The sequence below is a fragment of the Suricata suricatta genome, chromosome X (genome assembly GCF_006229205.1).
Source record: "Suricata suricatta isolate VVHF042 chromosome X, meerkat_22Aug2017_6uvM2_HiC, whole genome shotgun sequence".
NCBI lineage: Eukaryota > Metazoa > Chordata > Mammalia > Carnivora > Herpestidae > Suricata > Suricata suricatta.
The window spans coordinates 33,531,462-33,551,390 of NC_043717.1; the positions used below are offsets into that span (position 1 = coordinate 33,531,462).

Genomic DNA, 19,929 nt, shown 5'->3' on the forward strand with positions numbered 1-19,929 from the left:
TGAGTTCCTTGTAGATTTTGGATAATAGCCCTTTATCTGATATGTCATTTGCAACTATCCTTTCCCATTCTGTCGGTTGCCTATTAGTTTTCTTGATTGTTTCCTTTGCAGTGCAGAAGCTTTTTATCTTGATGAGGTCCCAAGAGTTCAGTTATTTGTTTACTTATTTTTGAGAGAGACAGGGCACAGCAGGGAAGGGGCAGAGAGAGATGGAAACACAGGATCTGAAGCAGGCTCCAGGCTCTGAGGACATAGCCTGACACAGGGCTCGAACTCACAAACCGTGAGATCATGACCTGAGCCAAAGTTGGACACTTAACTGAGCCACCCAGCCACCCCTTAAGATAGTATCTTTTAAAAGTACAGCTGAAGACCTTAAAAAATTCACTCCTATGGGCACTTGGGTAGCTCAGCTGGTTAAGTGTCTGACTTTGGCTCAGGTCATGGTCTCATGGATCGTGGGTTCCAGGCCTACATCAGGCTCTGTGCTGACAGCTCAGGGCCTGAAACCTGCTTCAGATTCTGTCTCGGGTCTCTCTCTGCCCACCTCCCATCCCACTCACTCTATCTCTAATATAAACATAAAAAAATAAAATTTAAAAAATTCAATCCTATTGCCTTCAACTAACAATCTTGAATTAAGTTTTTCAAACATTTTAGATTCTTTGCCAAAAATATCTACTTGGTATACACAGAAATTTCTACAAGCAGGGAAATATATTTAGGGTGAGCTCATATTTCAAATTCTTTCAAATTTTAACCAATTTAAAGATCTCAAAGGAACTAACTAGAAAACACGCAGAAAGAGAAAAGAATAAGAAAGGATCTTACTGTGCCCTGAAAGGTACATACATCAAAAGGATAAGAATATAAAGCTACTTCACTTTAGTCAGCCCATATTTTAAAAGGCTGCATTATGCAAGTTAACATTCGATTAAAACCAATCAAGTTTATGACACCAAAAGACCTCCAAACCTTCACAGTAGTTGCTTTCAAAGTTCTTATATAGAGAAGATGCTTCATCCAAAGCAGAAACTAGGCCTCACTACAAGAAAGATCCAAGACTGAGGGATGGAGGCACATCTATATTCCCCAACCCTGCCCGATGATTTTATCATTTCTTACACATATGATTTTCCTCTCTCCCCTATTCTTACTTCCTAGGTTGACAATCAGTAAACTTAAATATCCAATAAAATATATTTGTAAATTAAATTAAGCAATAAATCATTTCAGATACTAATAGAATTAACTGAACTTGATCATCCAAGTCCCCCCTTTCCATACTTACAATGTAGTACTGTGGAAGACGGGTAAGTTTAATGAACAGCTTATTCTTAGAAAGGTTTCCAATAGGATGGGTTGAGTAATTGGACAGCTGCAATGTTTCACTGGTTAACGTAGGCAAATGTTTTATAGATTGTTTGCAACGCTGTTGTCCAAGCCAAAACCTTAATTGAAAGGAGATAATTCACATTACAAAATCATAGACTCTTCTGTGTGCAACTGATTTGTAAATCAATTACTGAAGAATAACAATCTGAAATTTAACTGAACTAGTAAAAAGACACATAACCATAATGATGAATCATTTCTCCAGTTTTACATTGGTCTGTTAGTTCTAGTTCTTTTCTTTTTTAGAGAGAGAGTTGAGAGTGGGGGACAGGGGTAGAGGGAGAGAGAATTTCAGGTAGGCTCCATTCTCACCACAGAGTCTGATGCTGGGCTTGATCCCATGACTCTGGGATCATAACCAGAGCCGAAATCAAGAATCGGACACTTAACTGACTGAGTCACTCAAGTGCCCCTGTTAGTTATAGCTCTAGTTTAAGGAACAGAAACTACAATGTGAATGATTTTTATAAGTTCTAAGGAAAAATTAACTAGTAAGGCTGGGACACTATAGAAGTTTATTATAGAAGAGGAGAGATTTCCTAGGGTTTATTAAGACAGCAATAACTAACTTCAACATCTTTCATTAAATGCCTTAAGCGTTTATAAAACAAAGTAGAAAAAACAATAAATAGGTATAAAGGTGCCTAATTTTCTTCAAAAAATTTTTTTTGATGTTTGTTTTTGAGAGAGAGAGAGAGAGACAGGGAGAGAAAGAGGGAGACAGACAGAGACACAGAATTCGAAGCAGGCTCCATCTGAGCTGTCAGCCCAGAGCTCAAGGTGGGGCTCAAACTCATGAACAGTGATGACAGGACCTGAGCCAAAGTCAGATGCTTAACCGACTGAGCCACCCAGGTGCCCCACAATCCCATTTGTTGATGGGACTGGAAGTAGAAATTTGAAAGCAATTTAGCAAGTTCAGAATACTTATTCTTAACTTTTATCTAAAATGAAGTATTGTATTTTCAAAATTTTTCTTCATTTCTTAATTTGTGGCCAGTTCTAGCATTTGATCCTGTGACACTGGAGTTAAATTTAAGTTGTGTTTCAGTGGGGAAAAAAGGTTTTTAGACCTTATACGTTTTTGGGGAGTAGTTGACAAACTACCCATCAAACATAGAATGTTAGGACGTGGTTTGACTGCATGTGACTAGCACAGGGTCAGTGCCACACACAGCTCACCTCATGAGTGCAGCAGTGCCTGGACAGGTCTGTACCTTGGCCAGCCTACAGATTGTGAGCTGGGATGTTGTGATAATCGTTACGTTGCTGTGAAAAGCTTCTAAACTCATTTTATTTTCTGTAGTTACTTCATTGTGAAATCAGTTCGTGAGTTCGAGTCCCGTATCAGGCTCTAAGCTGACAGCACAGAGCCTGGAGCTGGCTTCAGATTCTGTATCTTCCTCTCTCTGTGCCCTCCCCTGCTTGTGCTGTCTCTCTCTCTCAAAAATAAACATTAAGAAATATTTTTTTAAAAAGTGGGACTGTGAGACTGGTATCTCTATTATGTTAGTTTTTAAAAGAAAAACAGAAGCAGTTAAGATACACATTATCTCCTGTGACAGGCATCATCATCTACCCAAGTTAGAGAAGTTACAAGCAACAAACAAGCTCATTTGTCACTTTAAAAATTCTAAATACAGTATTAATGAAATGTAAATTCTAAATATACATAAATGAGTATTCATACAAATTGTCAATATGACATACTCTTTTCAAAGCACACACGGAATGGTCATTTTACTCGACCTTTTGTCTTGTTACGATTTCATGGAACAAAAAAGTCTGAGCGTAAGAATGAATTTTTTATATTAACTACCTATGTACACTTCCAATGAAAAATGTGTAGAGATTTTTCCCTTTGTTTTTATACTATTTGTTCTGATTATATTTATTGAGATGCAATTCTGTTGATTCTTATAATAAAAAATTGGGGCTTTTCTTTTTAAGTTTATTTAGAGAGAGAGAAACAGAACGACCAAGCAGGGGAGGGGCAGAGAGAGAGGGGGAGAGAGAGAATCCCAAGCAGGCTCTGTGGTGTCAGCGCAGGCTTGATCCCACAATCTGTGAGATCATGACCAGAGCCAAAATCAAGAGTTGGATGCTCAATCAGCTGAGCCACCCAGACCCCCTGGGGCTTAGATTTTATATATATTTTTTCATTTCTTTCTAGAATTTGTTTTCATTGCATAAGATCACATGAGCAGATGCTCAAAATCATTTGTTGTTAGAAAACTGTCAATTAAAACCACAGTGCAATACCTCATCACACTTACTAGGATGGCTATACTCAAAAACAGTAACAAGTTTCGTCAAGGACACAGGGAAATGGAAACCCTCAAATATTGCTGATGTGATTTTAAAATGACACAGCTACTCTGGAATGTAGTTTGGCAGTTTCTTTAAAAAGTTAAACATGGGCGCCTGTGTGGCTCAGCTGGTTAAGCGTCTGACTTCAGCTCAGGTCATGTCTCACAGTTTGTGGGTTCGAGTCCTGCATCAGGCTCTGTGCTGATGGCTCAGAGCCTGGAGCTGGCTTCGATGTCTATGTCTCCCTGTCTCTCTGCCCCTCCCCTGCTTGCACTCTGTCTCTCTCTCTCAAAAATGAATAAACACTAAAAAAAATTTTTTTAAATACTATTTAAAAGTAGTATTAAAAAAATAAAAAAATAAAAAGTTAAACAAATTTACTATATGACCCAGCAGTTCTACTCTTAGTGGAATGAAAATGCAAGTCCATACATAGACTTACACATGAATATTCACAGCAGGATTACTCACGATAGTCAAAATGTGAAAAAACCCAAGTGCCAATCAATTTATGAATGGATAAACAAAATGTGGTCTATATCCATATAATGGAATATTATTCAGCCATAAAAAGGAATTAAGCATCAATAACTGCTACAACATGTATGAACCTCAAAGCACAATTATGCTAAGTGAAAGAAGTCAGTCATGAAAAGACCACACGTTTCATGATTCCCATTTCTACAAAATGTCCACACACACACACACACACACACAAAATCTGTAAGAACATAAAGTAGATTCATAGCTGCCAGGGGCTGAAGCTGGGAGTGAGGATTAACTGTAAATGAACATCTGTTTGAGGTGATGAAAATGTTCCAAATGTTCTAAAACTGGATTGTGATTATGGCTCCAAAACTCAGTAAAGTTACTACAAGTCATTGAATTATACCCTTAAAATGGGTGAATTTTATGGCAAATAAATTATACCTCAATAAAGTTATTTCAAAAAATTAACGTTCCGTGATAGATTAGCAATAAGCTGGTCATTCACCAAAGATCATTTGAGAAGCAAGATTATAAGTGATAACCAGGGGACCCTTTCTTATAAATTATGTGTTTAAGTACAGAGACACACTTGATAAGTTTAAGGCTTTGGGGACTTAGCTTTCTGGTTTTAAGTTCTATTTCCGCTAGCTAGAACTGCCAGATAAACCACTTCAAGCTATGCAGGCTGTGAATTATTAAGCACTTACGTATATAAACCTTATTTGGTTAGCCAGAATGCACAAAAATGCACCAAAAAATTCCAAAGCACTAAAAAGTTTGGAATTAATGTATTCCTTACTCAAAGTAAACTAAACAGTTAAACTAAATAGCCATTCAAAAGGAGGCTCATATAATATCTATCTGTTGGCATTAAAAATCACATCTTGTTAATGAAAACATCACTTGATTATAGTGAACTCTTCAAATATTTATACAACTCAAACTGGCAAAAAGGAGAAGGGGTAGGCAAGATCACAGAGAGCAGTCTAGCCCTTTCCCCTTCTCCATTTGGCAGTTTGGGTTTTGAGCTCCAAAATTTATTTTTATCCTTTGGAATTTTGTTTTATTAATTTTAAGAGTTTGTTAGAGTTGCCATAATGGCACCTCTGTGTACCAGGGTGGCAATGAAACCTCAGAGAATGGGCTCTGGATCCATTTTCAATTTTATTTAGTTTGACAGTATGAAGCATTCAAAGGACAGTATTGAATGACAGTATTAGAGAAGCAGAAACAACAATTCTGAAGTGTCAGCTGGTAGAATCATACCATGAAGATTATCCTGGGTAAGAACTAATAAGACTTACAGAGAACGCTAGATTCAATAAAATCCATTGTGTAAGTGATTCATAGAGTGCTTTTACAGATGGGAATGTGGAAAGGAGTGAAAGTTGAGTGTCCTGCCCTTCATACCTGTATTTGCCCTAGAGGGGAAGTGGATACCAAACATTGCTATCTTGGCCCTATTCCAAGAGAATTTCGATTCCAAGTACCAAAAGGTGCTCAAGTTTCATGTCATAAACATTAAGGACAGTGACTGATCAAGAGTAATGATGGAGAGGAAAATATATCATGTCAAAATAACTTTTCACTTTTAGTCTTGAGCTAAATAAATAAGCTTACTTAAGTTGTTGAATCCAAGGAATAATTCGTTTCATATCATCGTTCACAGACTTCTCCATGTCATCCAGCGTGGCTTGGTCTACAGAATATAGTACTTTATTAATTCATTGCTTACACGAGGTACAAAATATTTAGGTAGTCCAAAACTTTAATGAAAATTACTGTTTTAGGCAAAAAGCAATGTTATTTTTGAGTCAGAGAAAAACTAAACTAAATGCATCTTTAGGCATAAATTAACCTAATTTATTTTCCCTCTTTAATATTTAGGGAGAGTTATAGTTAAGACAACTAATTAATACCAAATGTCCATTAGCGGGAAGAACAAGTAATAAATACATGAATTCATCCTTTGCCTGCATTTCAATTCCCAAAACTCTAGGCCTAGCTAGTTAATATTTTTAACGTGCAAGTATTTAAAACTCATAGTATTACCAAACTTAGAACCTTAAAAGTGTAAAATCTATAAAACTCCATTAAAATATTTATTTATTAAACACAAATGATTTCTGGCATAAGCAAGAGCTGTTGGCTGAAGTTCAGCTTCCTAAATGTCACTTAGAATTTCTAATGACACCAAAAAATGCTAACAATAGCACATTTTGAACAAAAGCAAAAAAGATGATTTCAACTAAAGAAAAAAAAAGTATAAGAAAATTAGAACAGCATTGCTATGGGTTAAATTGTACCCCCACAAAATTTCATATGTTGAAGCCCTAACTCCTAATGTGATGACGGTGTTTAGAGGTGGGGCCTTTGGGAGGTAATTAGGTTTAGAGGGGTTACGAGGGTGGCACCGTCTTGATGGGATTAGTGCCCTTTTAAGAGTCACCAGAGAGTCTGCTCTCTCTCCTGTTCTGCCATGTGGATGGTGACAGGGAGAAGGCCTGGGTCTACAAGCCGGGAACAGAGCCCTCACCATAACGTGACCAGGGCGGCCATCTGACTTTATACTTCCAAACTCTAAAACTATGATAAATTTCTGTTGTTTAAACAACCCATTCTGTGGTCGTTTGTTATGGCAGCCTGAGCTAAAACAAACATATATCCCCTAATACAAGAATGGCTGCCAACAGGTAACTTTTTTTGGTTTCTGTTTTACATGGTTATCTTCTTTATTTATGAGTATGTACTGTGTAAATAGTCAAGAAAACAGTTAAGGGGCACCTGGGTGGCTTAGTCGGTTAAGCCTCCGACTTCGGCTCAGGTCATAATCTCATGTTTGTGGGTTCGAGCCCCACTCAGGTTCTGTGCTGACAGCTCAGAGCCTGGAGCCTGCCTCGGATTCTGTCTCCCTGTCTCTGTGCCCCTCCCTCTCTCATGCTCTGTCTCTCTCTGTCTCAAAAATAAATAAAACATTAAAAAAAAAGAAAAGTTAAATAAAAAAATTCTGAAGAATGAAAAACAGCTGGCTTGTGGTCTGGAACCACAGTTAAAAGGTAATTCATAGTGTGCCACTTATAAGCCATCATAAATGTAATGTGATTCAAAGTAATAAAGCCAGTTTTCCATTAACAATTCATAGAAAAAGCTATCATTTTTTAAAGTTTATTTATTTATTTATTTATTTTAATGTTTTATTTATTTTTGATACAGAGGGAGACAAAGCATGAGAGGGGGAGGGACAGAGAGAGAAGGAGACACAGTACTGGAATCAGGCTCCAGGCTCTGAGCTAGCTGTCAGCACAGAGCCTCACGCGGGGCTCGAACCCACGAATGTGAGATCTGACCTGAGTCCAAGTCGGAGGCTTAACCGACTGAGCCACCCAGGCACCCCTAAAGTTTATTTATTTTTTTTAGTAATCTCTACACCCAACGTGTGGGGCTCAAACTCATGACCCTGAGATCAATAGTCAAATGCTCCTCCGACTGAGCCAGCCAGGCGCCCCGAAAAATTTATCTTTACAGCTCTACAAGCAGAAAATCATTTATTTTCACCAATCTAGCTTAATATTAATTTCAAATATTAAATGCATTAATATAGTCAAGAACACTATTCTATTAGCAACACAACAACACTACATTCCAAGTAGTTCATCATTTCAGAAAACCAATTTGGTAACAGAACATGTTAAATCAAACTTTAATTTCTACTATGTTTAAATCAGAAAAAAAAAGTCCTTTCCTGCAGGAATCTATACCCTAAGTCATCTTTTAGTTGTTTATACTGTCATGGGTATATGTTCTTTAGCCGCAAATGCCATTAGAATCCTGTGTAGTCATTTCCATGTCACCCAACTATTAGTGGTAAAACAGTTCATCTAAAAACCATCAGCCATCACCATTATTACTTTTACATAAGATAAACAACATAAATGCACTTCATACTGGGAAGTTTAACTTCTGATACGAGAAATTCCAAGGCAGGTTTAAAACTGGCCCAAAGCAATGGACAACAGCCCGAGTTATTCCTTCCACATCTACTTTTCATACTGCTAATACCACCCCTTCCCAATACCTAATGGCAGAAACATTTTATTTTGCTTTTGTTAAAATTTTTCCTTACACTGAGTGACTGCCATCCAGTAACTCACCAAGTCCATACAGCATCAATTGAAACATTCCAGAATGCAAGTCTACAAAAATGTGTAGACACTCCGAGTTACCACAGGGCTCCAAGATGGGAATGACAAGAGCTGGAAGTGCAGTCTCTATGGAAGCTGAACAGTTAAGAATGAAAAAGTCTATTTCTGTCGGAATATTTTTAGATAAAATCATTTCTCAGTGAATAGAAACAAACTATCAAACTATCAAACAATCTTGAATGTTAGAGGAAAAACACAATTTTGCAAAACTGGAATAGTACTTTTATGTCAATTAGTAGCTCAAAAGGAAGAATGTATTCTTCAAGGTGACTTGAAATGAACATACCCATCTCAACCACTACAGCAAAAAAACAAAACAAAAAACAACAAAAAATCACCCAAGATTCCTTAAAAAAGATTAAAATAGCTAGTGAAAATATTAACTTCATCAGTGAGCTGCGTTCTAATTTTACTTTCTACTCAGTAATTACTAATAAGTTAGTTTTTAATGATTTTCTTTTTGATATAGTAAGAAGAAAATAGTTTGGCAAATGGAATAAATGTCATCAATGGCCTAAATATTTTCAATGCCATTCTTCACAAAGAGAGGTTTTCTGGCAATCAGAGCCCATGTGTTTAAGAAAAACACTTGAAATCCATTAAACATTATTGTTTATGTAGGAAAAAATTTTTTTCAAGTTACTTATGTACTTCATTTTCAAGTCACAGATGAAATAAGAACATAAGCAATTGTTAAACACAAATTCCCCCAGCTGCTGATATACTGGTTTTCGAGTTTCACAGTATTTCCACCAGGACCAATTAACTCTTCCCTTAATCCCACAAGCTGGCATAACAAAATCCAGTAAAGGAGCAAAGGATTCATTGAAAGCACACCCGGTGCTGCTCAGATGGAGGAGTTATAAAGGGATATGCTCTTGTAGGTACCACGGTCCTCTAACGCTACAACACAGAAGAAAAGGCAGGCAGGGAGAAGAGCGGTTATGTAGGCCCAGCCTTTCACCAGGTGTGACTTCTCTGTGCTACTTTGTTAACCAAGAACAATAACATCTTCCTGTCCATGCCTTGGGTCCTTAGAAGGAAGAAATAAGTTTGTAAAGGTGCTTTAAAAAGCTAAGTGCTCAACAATATACATTATCTATATCCCTTTTATGAATCAAGGAAAGAAACCAATCCCTCTTACTACGTATCTGCACAACAATGAAAATGGGCGAATTAGTGTTGGTGCTATCTATACAAAGAAATTATCAAACGAGTTAATAAAGCAAACAAAACTGGAGGAGACATATTTAATCAGATGAAAACAAACTGCTTTCCAGTCCTCCTACTACATATTTGTGAAGTGTTGAACATACAGGGTCAGCAGAGCTCTCACCTAAAACACACACACACAAGAACAAAAAGGTACAAATTCCTTTTACAATATCTTATAACTCAGAGCAATGGGACAACTTAGTTCAAAAGATGTTTTGCTGAATTTACCAGGTTAATATAATAAAGTGTTTACAGATCTGAATCAGGGTTGCTGGTTTTTAACACCTATCTGAACTGTTAATAATTTCTAATGGAGTAGGAATGTATTCTTAGTGTAGTAAGGGTGTAAAACTAATTCTGACAATTGGGATAACAACTATCATCTCAATGTAATTATCAAAATTGAGTATTCTTGAAAAGACAGGGCATTAGAGAAGAATATAGAAAGCACTCCAAAAGGTAAAAAAAATACTTGGATGTGTATCTCTAATGACCACCAATGTCCATATTTTTCTTTGCAGAAAAAAAGTATATAAGGCCCTAAGCATTTAAAGTCAACTGGCTTGAAGGTACCCAAAATGGCAAAACTCACAAAATATAGAAGGGAAACTTAAAGGCTGTGCAAGATGACAGGATGGTACACTGCTTTTTCCTACAACAGAAATATATATACATCTCCTCTTTTATTTCTCCCTATGTATTCAGGACAAGATAAGCAATGGACCAATACATACTAATATAAAGGGTGAAGACTAAAGAGAAGCAACTAAAGCCCAGGTAGGAATAGCTGCATGTCTTTCTCAGCTTCCGAACTGCCCTGGATACCTTGATTCTGGCTCTGACAGAGGACCACACAACGGAGACCCTCCTGGCTACGAAGAGACAGGAATGCTGCAAGCGAGACCACTTGGGGCAAGTGACCTTAAGTGCCTTGCAATGCTTTTTTTGATCTTCTCTCCAAAGTTCTGCCTACAACTCTCCCTTGAGACACTTCCACCCCCATGAAACCACATGCTGGCATCTAGAGTGTCCAAACCTGCTGTCTGTACATTCCCCTAGCCCATCCTTGAAACGTTCCCTTATTCAAGCTACTCACTTGTCTTATTCCAGTGACGAGCTGGAAGAAAAGCCAGGTGATTAAGGGTGAACACACGAAGGGATTCCAACAGCCCTAGGTCCCAGTAAAGGATTCGACTAAAGCATGCTTTCCTATCACAAAAGGGATCAAGTAAGACTACACGAAGAATACAAATGCATGAACATGACATTTAAAAACAAGCTGAAGCATATGTAGTAAAATGGTGGGTCAGCAGCCCCTTTCCTATAATGGTCCTCCTATCCAGAACTGTTCTGATTAAAGCAGGTCTGAGGGGCCCAACCCCCCACACAAGCACCTACCTCTCCTCCAAAACACAGTCTCCAAAGCACCCTTCTCTCACACCCAGAACTCTACAGACACCTAGAACTTGAAAATCAATGCTGGAGCACACTCCCACTGGAGTCAGTGATCTAGGAAGAGCATGGACTAACATTCTTGAGTTACAGATGAGAATGGAGCCCAAAGAGTGCTACTTGTTCAAGAGCATGAGGCTCAACTCAGACCTTCTGGGTGCCCAACCAGCGAAATCTCTACAAATGATCTATCTTTAAAGATCTTTGCAACTTACATTAACAAGACACAAAACTATTCTTACATAAACACCTGGTCACTGTATTTTTCAAAGTAATTTAAATATCCTCTGGGCAACCATACTGAGTTTTTACTTAGTAATAAGCTGTGTTTACAAATGATTTTAAATTAAACCAGAGCCTTTCAAAAGATCACAAACCCTGATTTTCTGCAATCCCAACAAATGAATGTTAGCATTTTACTATTTTGAAAAATTAGAAAAAAAATGGTACTTAACAGTGTTCTTCATGAACAAAAGGGATCTTTCAATAGGGTGGCAAGACAACAAAATGCGAAAACTTTTTTTCAACAAATGTTATACTGGAACAACTGCATATCCTCATACACAAGAAAGGAGATGGGCTGCCACCTCATAGCACATACACACATTAACCCAAAAAGTAATCGAAAGGTAAGAGCTAAAACTACCAAAACAGAAGACAGAAGATGTTTAAGAACCAGTAGGGAGATTCAAATCAAAACCATAAAATGATACCAGTTCACACCCACCAGGATGGCTAGAAACAAAAAGACAGGACAGTAACAGGTCTTGGTAAATATTCAAAGAAACTGGAACCCTCCAACACTACTGCTAATGGGAGCATGAGGTCGTGTGAAACATGTAAAAAGGTAAAACACAAGAGTTACCATATGACCCAGTCCTTCCATTACTAGGGGCCATGAAAACAGGTCCACACAAAAACCTGTACAAGAATGTTCATAGCAGTGTTACTCATTACAGGGGGAAAACTGTGGAAGCAACACCATCAACAATGAGTGGATAAATAAAATGTGGTATATCCACACAATGGAGTATTTGACAGTAAAAATGAAGTACCAAAGCATGCTTTAACATGCACAAGCCTCAAAAACGTTATGCTAACAATATGCAGAAGACCACACATTATATGATTTCATTTATCTGAAATGTCCAGAACAGGCAATTCTATAGAGACAGAAAGTAGATTAGTGGTTGCCAGGAGCTGAGGGGAGGGATGTTCTAAAATCAGATTGTGGAGATAGCTGTATAACTCTTGAGTATACTAAAAAAAATAAAATAAAATAAAAATATAAAAAAACACTGAATGAGTGAATTGTGTGCGAATTATCCTCAAAACTACTATTAAAGAAGAACAAAATGGGAGGGTGGTTATGTGTACTTTCTAACCCCAATGAAAGTTTTTTTTAAAGTTTTGATTATACTTTCTAATCAGAAATTCTATGTCTATATTCAACGTCTTTGCTTAAAGGATTAAAGTAGGGGCAGAGGGATGAGGACTTCCATGTACCTTATTATTAAAATTACCAAGACTTGATAAATCTAATGTTAAGCCCTGCTGGGGCTAGTGAACATGCCTCCTCAAAATAGACTTAACCACTACATTCATTCATCAGGTGTCTAGCATACTTTGTATTTAAGGTCTGCAGCATCCTTTTGTTAAGCTGCCCTTTCACCTAGTCTTTAGTCTGTCTCAGACTCTCTTTTACACCTCTGTTCTTTCACTTTCTTTGAGTGGCTATGTATTCTGAGTACAAATTTATTTTCCTGTTTTCTCTTCAGGCAGTATTTTTAGCTAATTCGTCAAAGTGGTACCGAAGAAGCTGCTTTTTTAAGTATACTGGATTGAGCTGGGCTCTGTGACGATGCAAGGCAGTACCTGGGCTGCCAGCGTTATTAAAAACGTTGTATTCTTATGGCACTTCACATACATCATCTCACTTAATTAAAGGCTGTTCCCTGTGGGCACAAGGTCATCACAACCAAAAACTGGGGTAGGGCCAGTGTATGCTCATTATGATACTTCAAAACTATTTCTAGAATGAAAGCACTTTCTAAATGATTGTCCCCCAAAACTCTAAACGCACTTACTAAGAGAACTTTAGATTTTTTTGCTATGTGTGTATATCTGTGTTTCTTATTTGAGTCCTGCTAATGCATTAACGATAAAAATCTTTAAAAAGAGATAAATTCTGCCTCACTCAAAGAGGCATATTTTATAAATAACATTATAAGTATCTGCAAAGCTATCTTATTCTTAGAAGACAACCTAAAAGAAATTAAGATTCGTATTAAAATGTTAAGATAACTTCCATTTCAGTAGGAGAAAAGTTTTAAGGAGGTTCAATATGCATACATTTAAAAAATAATGCCAAGCTAAATAATTAAGAAAATTAAAGAAAAATACGGACAAGCTTGGTAGATCACAAGTTAAAATGCGGAAATACCCAATTTCACAACAAAACCAGGAAAAAAGTCATATTAAGAAAGACGCTTCATAAAATAAACATGGACACTAACATAAACAAAAGAAAGGTGGAAACGCCAGTTTAAAAGAACCTACAGTTTTCGTTGGCATTGAAGCCTCTCAGAATGGCCTTCAGCTCCTGGAGCTTCTGATGAGCTCGGGCATGGACGCTGTCTATCAGGAGCTTTTCTATCGATAAGTGATCAATCTGCATAAATAAGAACAACAGAATCGTATGCACAATTTAAATATTTTCACTTTCAAAGCCTGAGACTAGATTATTGTGCCTGAAGATAGTTCCTTTTAGAATCACACTGATTAAGTGTTAACAGTAAAAGAAAGCAAACTTAAAGGTAGAATGATAAACTTAGATGGTATTGGCAGCTTAAAGATTACAGCTAACATTTTGGCAATTACAACTCAAGATAGGACATGTACTGATTATCAGTGATTAAATGCCAGGCCTTAAAAATAAAATGGTGATATGACCTGAATTTAAAAATGTGAAAGAACATCTTAAGAATTATACATAACATTAGTTTTTTAAAAGAAAAAACAAATGTGAGGCACCTGTGTGGCTCAGTTGGTTAAGTGTTCAACTCTTGATTTTGGCTCAGGTCATGATCTCATGGTTCCTGAGATTGTGCTAATAGTGCAGAGACCACTTGAGATTTTCTCTCTCCCTCTCTCTCTGCCCCTCCCCCACTTGCACACATGTACTCTCTCTGAAAATAAATTAAAAAAAAACAACCACAAATGCAAAAGCATAACATTCATTTAAAACAAGTTTAATAAAGGGTTTTAGGAATACTCAGGTATTTTATCTGTTTATTATTATCTTAACTTTTATTTCTTTTTGAGAGACAGTTGAGAGAGAGAGAGAGAATAACAGAGAATGAGAGAGAATGAATGGGGGAGGGGCAGAAAGAGAGAAAGACATGGAATGTGAAGCAGGCTCCAGGCTCTGAGCTGTCAGCACAGAGCGTGACATGGGGCTCAAACCCACGAACCGTGAGATCATGACCTGAGCAGAAGTTGGCACTCAACAGACTGAGCCACCCAGGTGCCCTGTTTATTATTTTTTAAGTAGGCTTCATGTCCAGTGCAGAGTCAAACATGGGGCCTGTCCTCATGACCCTGAATCAAGACCCAAGCTAAGATCGAGAGGAGGACACGTAACTGAGCCACCCAGGTGCCCCACCAGGTATTTTAAAGAATGTGTGTTAAAAGTTTAAGTATAAAGTAAGTTATATATATTCATTTAATTAAACCAATATTAAAATATATTGAGATCTCTTACCTTCATGGCTCTTTCTACTAATTTGGAATCAGAAGCTGGCAAAGGAGGATCATGAAAAATCTGTAAAGGCTTAGAGACATCATTTTCATCAATTTTAATTGTAACCTTGTGAACAGATGCTGTCCCTGTTTTTCTCCCAAGAACCTGTTGACTAAAGAGAAAAGAAATATTAATAATTTTTTTCAACACAGCCTGTTAATTTTTTAATAAAACAGAAACAATCTATTGTATACCTTAGCCGGAGCCTAGAATATGACAGGCCCTCAATATTTGTGGAGGGCATAATTTAATATTGAGAAGACAGCTATTCTGTAATCCAACACAATATTTGATTTACATCCTTTTTAAAAAACAGACACAGAATTTAAAAACAAAACACATGCGGAGTGCCTGGGTGGCTCAGTTGGTGAAGCTTCCGACTTCGGCTCAGGTCATGATCTCATGGTTCTTGAGTTTGCGCCCCATATTGGGCTCTGTGCTGACACCTCAGAGCCTGAAGCCTGTGTGGATTCTGCGTTTCCTTCTCTCTCCCAGCCCCTCCCCCACTCATGCTCTGTCTCTCTTGCTCTCAAAAATAAACATTAAAATTTTGTAAATAAATAAAAAACACATACACACAAAAACAAATCCCAAAACAAAACAACCTGTCTTCTATGTGGCGTCTATTTCTCTGATTCCTTTATAGAAAACGGGAATCAAGCAACATTCAAACAAGGAATTGAGGATTATAAACAGCCCAATACTGATTTCCCCCCAAACTCTCCCTCAATAAAGATATTAAAAGGAACAATTCAAAATGTAAAACTATGATAAGCAAACATGTTTGAAAAATATACCCAACAATCTTAATGGTCTTTCAGTAAGCTTGTATAAACCCAATGTAATCTAACTTTTTAATAATAGTGAGTCTTAGTACAAACAGACATCTATGCATTTAAAACACACACGTTCTAAGAAAGGGGTCAATTATAGATGTCCTATATGGCTTATGAGATACCACAGGACCTTACTATATAAAATCACATTGCTAGCGGTACACAGCTATTGGTATATAGTGAATCAGATGTAGGAGGGGAAAAAGAGAAACATAAAGGGTATTTACATCACAGCACGAACTTGCCAGAATTAATTTCACTTACTTCCAAACTGAGAGGGAGAGGCACTTGCCGGCATGGTACCGTTCCACCTGCACAAGGTCTCCCCACCGCTCTCGGATTAACATTAGAGTTTGGGAATGTAGCACTTCTAACTGAAGCGACAAGCAGAAAGAATCTGATGGAGCTTGTTAAGCAAATTTAATAAATCATTACAAGGGCCAGTGAACTAAAAGCAAACTTTATTTAACAAAAGCTCAATTCCCCAAAAGATGGCTATGAAAGAGACTTCTAGAATTTGATTTCTTCAATGACATATATTAAAAGGTGTGATTTTTTTGGGCACAATTTTAGAAAATGGTTTTATAGTTAATTTTGAACCAATATAAACAAACTATAAGGCCCAGGTTGCCTGCGAATTCATCATGGTTAGAGAACATGAGTAGACCAACTGGCACTATTTTTTCCCCTCCAGACAGCTCCATTTCTCACTCATTTTTGTTTCTACCTGCAAAGTGAACAATAAAATTTAAAACTTCGTCTCTTATAGATGTATCACTATTCTTCACACTCATCAGTTCCTCACCCCATTTCTATTCCAAAAAAGGAAAGTTCAGGACAGAGGGTAAATGGAAATATGGGGAGGACAGGGACACACAAATTTCTTACAAACACAGGTCTCAAATTTCAAAAGGATACGTAGGCAGTTGTACATGTCCTGAAGAGGTTTTTCATCAGCAAAGAGTCTAGACTGCACCAGCTGATGGATAAAGTTGATTTGCATACTATGAACCAAGGCTCGCCCATCTTCCATTGGCAGAAGAAAGAAAGGTGGTAAACCAGAAAAGTATATAGATCGTATCATAGTACCAACTAAGGAAGAGTACACTGACTAACAATAATTAAAAAAAAAAAAAAAAAGAAGAACTGAAGTTATCCGTGGAAATCAGAGAACATTATACTTGAGAAACACTAAAACCTCCACGGATCAGTAGGTAGGTATGATTATCTGCTTCAAATTATAGAATAAATAGCTAAACATTTAGTACTCTGCAAGAATGTTTCAATAATATAAAAACACCAAACATTTGAATTCATACTTATAATTTGTATCAGTATTTATGATTTACCTCCCGTTTCCTTATCCTCAACTAGAATTTCTAGCTTGAGAAGACGCCACGGTACATCTGGATCATCTCCCATCACGGTCAAGGTGGCTTCAAATTCTCCCTCGACTCGAAACTTCACCCGGCCATTTGCTTTTAGAAGAAGAAGAAGAAGAAATCTCTTTTGCTAGAAAACAATCAGCTTCCTGCTAATCTAGAATGTTCAGTTTTGCTTAAAAGAAATTTTAAATAGCTTCAAAGTTCTCTCAGAAGTGTCCAAAGAACTCAGTAGTTCCTGCTTAAGCAATAGCCAAAAATAGTGAATGCTTCTAACATCAACTGACGATTTTCTCTTGAGGTCTAATTCTGGGGCTTCCTCTCTCCTCCAGCACCAGGTGATCTCCCTGCTTCTAGCTTCATATACCACCATTTAATCTCCAGTTACTTGTCGGGGCCGCCAAGTTTTCTGACTGCCTCAGGCAAGGATTATCACTCTCCGGAGAGTGAACCAGTAAACAAGATTTGCATCTGGAGGCTGGAGATTGCCATTTCCTGGTCAAAATAATGTTGGCGTCTGTCATGCTGGGCCAGACGTAGAGTGGCCAAGGTGCACAAAAGATCAAAACCGTATTTTAGATTATTCAGTGCTAACTCCCCCTTCCCAGCATTGCTGAGGCAAGTCTGGGCGCTTTTTTTGATATTCATTTGACTCTGTTTACCTGGTAACCAACCCGGGTCAGTTCTCCGCCCCAAAATTCTATATAAGAGGAATTATTTTCTTAATGAAGAAGGAGAAAGAAGAGGAGGAATAAAGAAGAGAAGTTTGACCGGAATCCGTGTGTGCTGTCTTCACTCTCTGTGTCTCCCTCCTGCCCTGTTTTTCTCTCCCTCCCTCAGGTGAAGGACCCGAGACGGAGGTGCGCTCAAAGCCAGGACAGCGCGCCTAGACCTGGCGAGCTAGCACACCACGGCACCCGCAAGTGCCGCCCCAGCCTGGGGTGGAAGCGGACGGGGCGGACGAGGCGGACGAGGCGGACGAGGCGGACGAGCAGCCCCGGGCCTCGGGTTAAGACAGCTACTAAAATTTTATCCCCCCCGTACTAAAGAGAAACAATCGGTTGACAAGTCACAGATTCGAATACTACCTGAAGTGCAGAGTTCAAAACGAGAGTTCTTTGAATGAAATCCCAATAGCTGTTTGAAAAAGATTCTAACAAGTCAATTCTTAAAAAAGATAAACTTCAAATACATACCAACTGTAAGATTGGCTAACTGAGGAGGAAGATCTGTGGTCACAAGCCGATGTCTAAGAATCTGATTGAGCTGGTGAAGTGTAGCTTGTTTCTCGATCTTGGTAATTGGGTCTGGAGGAATAATTTTATCCTACAAAAAAAAAATCAGTGATTTTATAACAATATACGAAGAGACACAACTCTTACCTGCACCTGTCTTAACAATTATTTTCTTACTTTGCTCAAGAGGATCTCAACACTCATTTCTGCAGTCTACAACCAATAATAGTGACATGCCCCTTAACTATCGTGCATCAGAGTGCCACCCAGCTGAGATGGTAATGCAACACGATCATCTTCTAGCTCTATTTATGAAACCAGCTTCATGTCATTAGATGACTTTCATTACTTCTTAAAAGTATAAAATACAATACTACCAAGTCAGTAAACAATTACCATACTACTTAAAAAAAAATTCCAAAAAGCAGCTAGCATATGGTCTTTCCACATCTGAAATAGATGTAAGTTAATTTGCACTTGTTTACCACCTCCTATCCCACAATACACACACTGATCTATTTTGATAGCTATTCACATTCTGGCCTCAATGTATTTCAAAAAAACCACAAGTCTAATTATAGAGAAAAAGTGAATTACATGAAATCTTGGTTTTAAAAATATAGAACAGGGGCACCTGAGTGGCTCAGTCAGTTAAATATCTGACTCTTGATTTTGGTTCAGGTCATGATCTCATTGGTTTGTGAATTTGAGCCCTGCCTCCAACTCTGCACACACAGCTTAGAGCCTACTTGGGATTCTCTCTCTCTTCTTCTCCCCCATTCTCTCCCACTCTCCCTCTCAAAAATGAATAAATAAAAATGTAGATATAGAACAGTTGTTTTGCTGGACAATTTAATAACACAGTAGAGTCCAATGTCAAAGTCGTTAACTTTTAAGAACAGGAGTGGTAAGCAACACACTTACCCTAATGCAGGTGGGCAGTCGTGGGTAAGATCCAGTAGTCAGCACATCAATGGCATATGGGATGGCAAAACTAGGTAGGCGTGCATGGACTAGGGCATCTCTAGCTAACGAGGCCAAGCGATCAGCAGTGTCCACAAACAGAATGGCTTGCTGATCTAAAAAGCTTGAAATCATCTTTAAAGCAAAGGGTAAATGTATTAAGCTTCATTGAGAGCTAGCTGCTTTGTACTTCAAATATCATTTATTCATTCCAATGTAAACTCTGAGGGACATTAAGTTTCCCACATTTCAAAATATTTCCTCAAAACACTTCCCAGTAATGTGAAGAAATATTTAATACATTTGTATTTGACATTAAAAACAATAACTTTCTATCATTTAAGTAAAAGGTTTCCCAATTTGTTTCTCCATCCTTAACTTTACATATACATATCAGAAGTTAGGAAGAATAAATAGAATAAAATGCCTTCTACTTCTATAGACTTCTAGAGTTGACTGGTCATGAAGTAGTTAAAGGCATGGACTCTTGGACCCAAACTGCCTTAGTCTCCATTTTAACTCTGCAACGGTCCTATCTCTGTAACCTTAGGCAAGTTTTACTTAACCTCGCTGTGCCTCAGTTTTCTTCAACTGTAAAATAGAGATCATGATTTCCAACCTGAGGAGGTTGTTCTGAGGAGCAAGAGT

The 19,929-nt window shown here is 37.7% G+C and overlaps 1 protein-coding gene across 3 annotated transcripts in view; it reads right to left on the bottom strand.

The window, feature by feature from the left end:
* MED14 (mediator complex subunit 14) overlaps positions 1-19,929 on the bottom strand; it is a 67,831-nt gene that overhangs the window by 34,971 nt on the left and 12,931 nt on the right. For 2 of the 3 annotated variants that reach the window (XM_029929486.1, XM_029929484.1), the window contains exons 4-13: positions 19,243-19,416; positions 18,280-18,409; positions 17,051-17,179; positions 16,620-16,727; positions 15,966-16,098; positions 14,827-14,977; positions 13,623-13,734; positions 8,346-8,471; positions 5,815-5,893; positions 1,292-1,451 (exon numbers count right to left, since the gene is read on the bottom strand). In XM_029929486.1, coding sequence (XP_029785346.1) covers positions 1,292-1,451; positions 5,815-5,893; positions 8,346-8,471; positions 13,623-13,734; positions 14,827-14,977; positions 15,966-16,098; positions 16,620-16,727; positions 17,051-17,179; positions 18,280-18,409; positions 19,243-19,416 — 1,302 coding nt within the window. The remainder of the gene's footprint in view (positions 1-1,291; positions 1,452-5,814; positions 5,894-8,345; positions 8,472-13,622; positions 13,735-14,826; positions 14,978-15,965; positions 16,099-16,619; positions 16,728-17,050; positions 17,180-18,279; positions 18,410-19,242; positions 19,417-19,929) is intronic. The other variant, XM_029929485.1, reaches the window with a different exon arrangement.